General features: G+C 37.7%; 1 protein-coding gene across 1 annotated transcript; it reads right to left on the bottom strand.

Moving 5' to 3' along the window:
• Positions 1-22: 22 nt before the first annotated feature.
• Positions 23-1,005, bottom strand: LOC108628008 (uncharacterized; the record flags this gene model as incomplete). The annotated part of the gene is made up of 1 exon (XM_018029644.1): positions 23-1,005. A coding segment is annotated over one exon (983 nt), but the record flags the coding sequence as incomplete, so codon positions are not given.
• Positions 1,006-1,134: the final 129 nt, after the last annotated feature.

Consider the following 1,134-nt stretch of genomic DNA (forward strand, 5'->3'; position numbering starts at 1 on the left):
CAAGGCATTTTCGTTGACTTGCCTATGCGGCAATCTTCGCATACATTTTCAACCACCTTCGTGTTCTCTAATCCACGAACGCAGTTGAGTTCTGCAGTCTTTTTAATCGTGCTTTGGCCTACATGACATAACCTCTGATGCCATATGGCACTATCTTTTACACTTATGTTATGAGATTCTAATTTCCCTCGTATGCGTGTAATCGTCTGTACTCTGACCACATACAGGTCGTTTTTCCTATCGGCAATGCACATAAGTTGACCATTTTTTATATCACGTATTTCCGCCATTCCATTCCGTATGAGAATTTGCTTTGACCTCTGTTCTATTTGTGATGCGGATAAAAGATTCTTTCTCAAATCTGGAACGTAATATACATTATGTATTGTTACGTATAATTCTTGTCTGCCAACAAATATCTTAATTTCAATGTCGCCAATCCCTTTGGCTTCAAGTTTGTTATTTGATTGTTCTGCTGCCATGTTAATTGGTTCTATTTTCACTTCTTTGAATGTTTTAAACCAATCTCTTCTTTTGCATACGAGCTTCGTACAACCACTGCCCAACAACCATGAATCTTTCATGTCTATATTATTTAGTGAGACCAGAAAACCATTATCACTCTCCTTTTTCCTTCGATTTAAATTGGAATTTTGGTTTTGGATTTTCGTGCGATTCTTTGTCCAACAGTTCTTTATGTCGTGCCCTTGCTTTTTACAATGTGAACAAAATATAGATTTAGGTTTATTAGCGGTCGACGCGTGTGTGTGCGAGTATTTCGTTTTTCTTCCAATTTGAAGAGCTTCTAATTGATTTTCATTTTCATCCGGGCATCTAGATTTACGCCTGTCATATTCTGTTAAGAGTGCTTTACTGATTTTTGCCGTCGTGGAACTGTCTTCCGGTAAATTCGCTACAGACGTGTTCAAAGTTTCATACGATTCTGGTAAACCAGCTAACAATATATACGCTAAATCTTCATCTTTTACGGGTGAACCTGCTCCTCTAATTGTAAGATCATTTGCTATTTGTTAGGGATAGGTGGCCCTAACTAGGAGTCCGGAGGAGAAACGGTTGTGTTAATAAATGTACGCTAGGTTTTCCAAAAAAAAAGAACCCAATTTATTTAGAAAG

This window comes from Ceratina calcarata, unplaced genomic scaffold, assembly GCF_001652005.2.
Source record: "Ceratina calcarata isolate Rehan_Ccalc_2016 unplaced genomic scaffold, ASM165200v1 scaffold4927, whole genome shotgun sequence".
Lineage (NCBI taxonomy): Eukaryota > Metazoa > Arthropoda > Insecta > Hymenoptera > Apidae > Ceratina > Ceratina calcarata.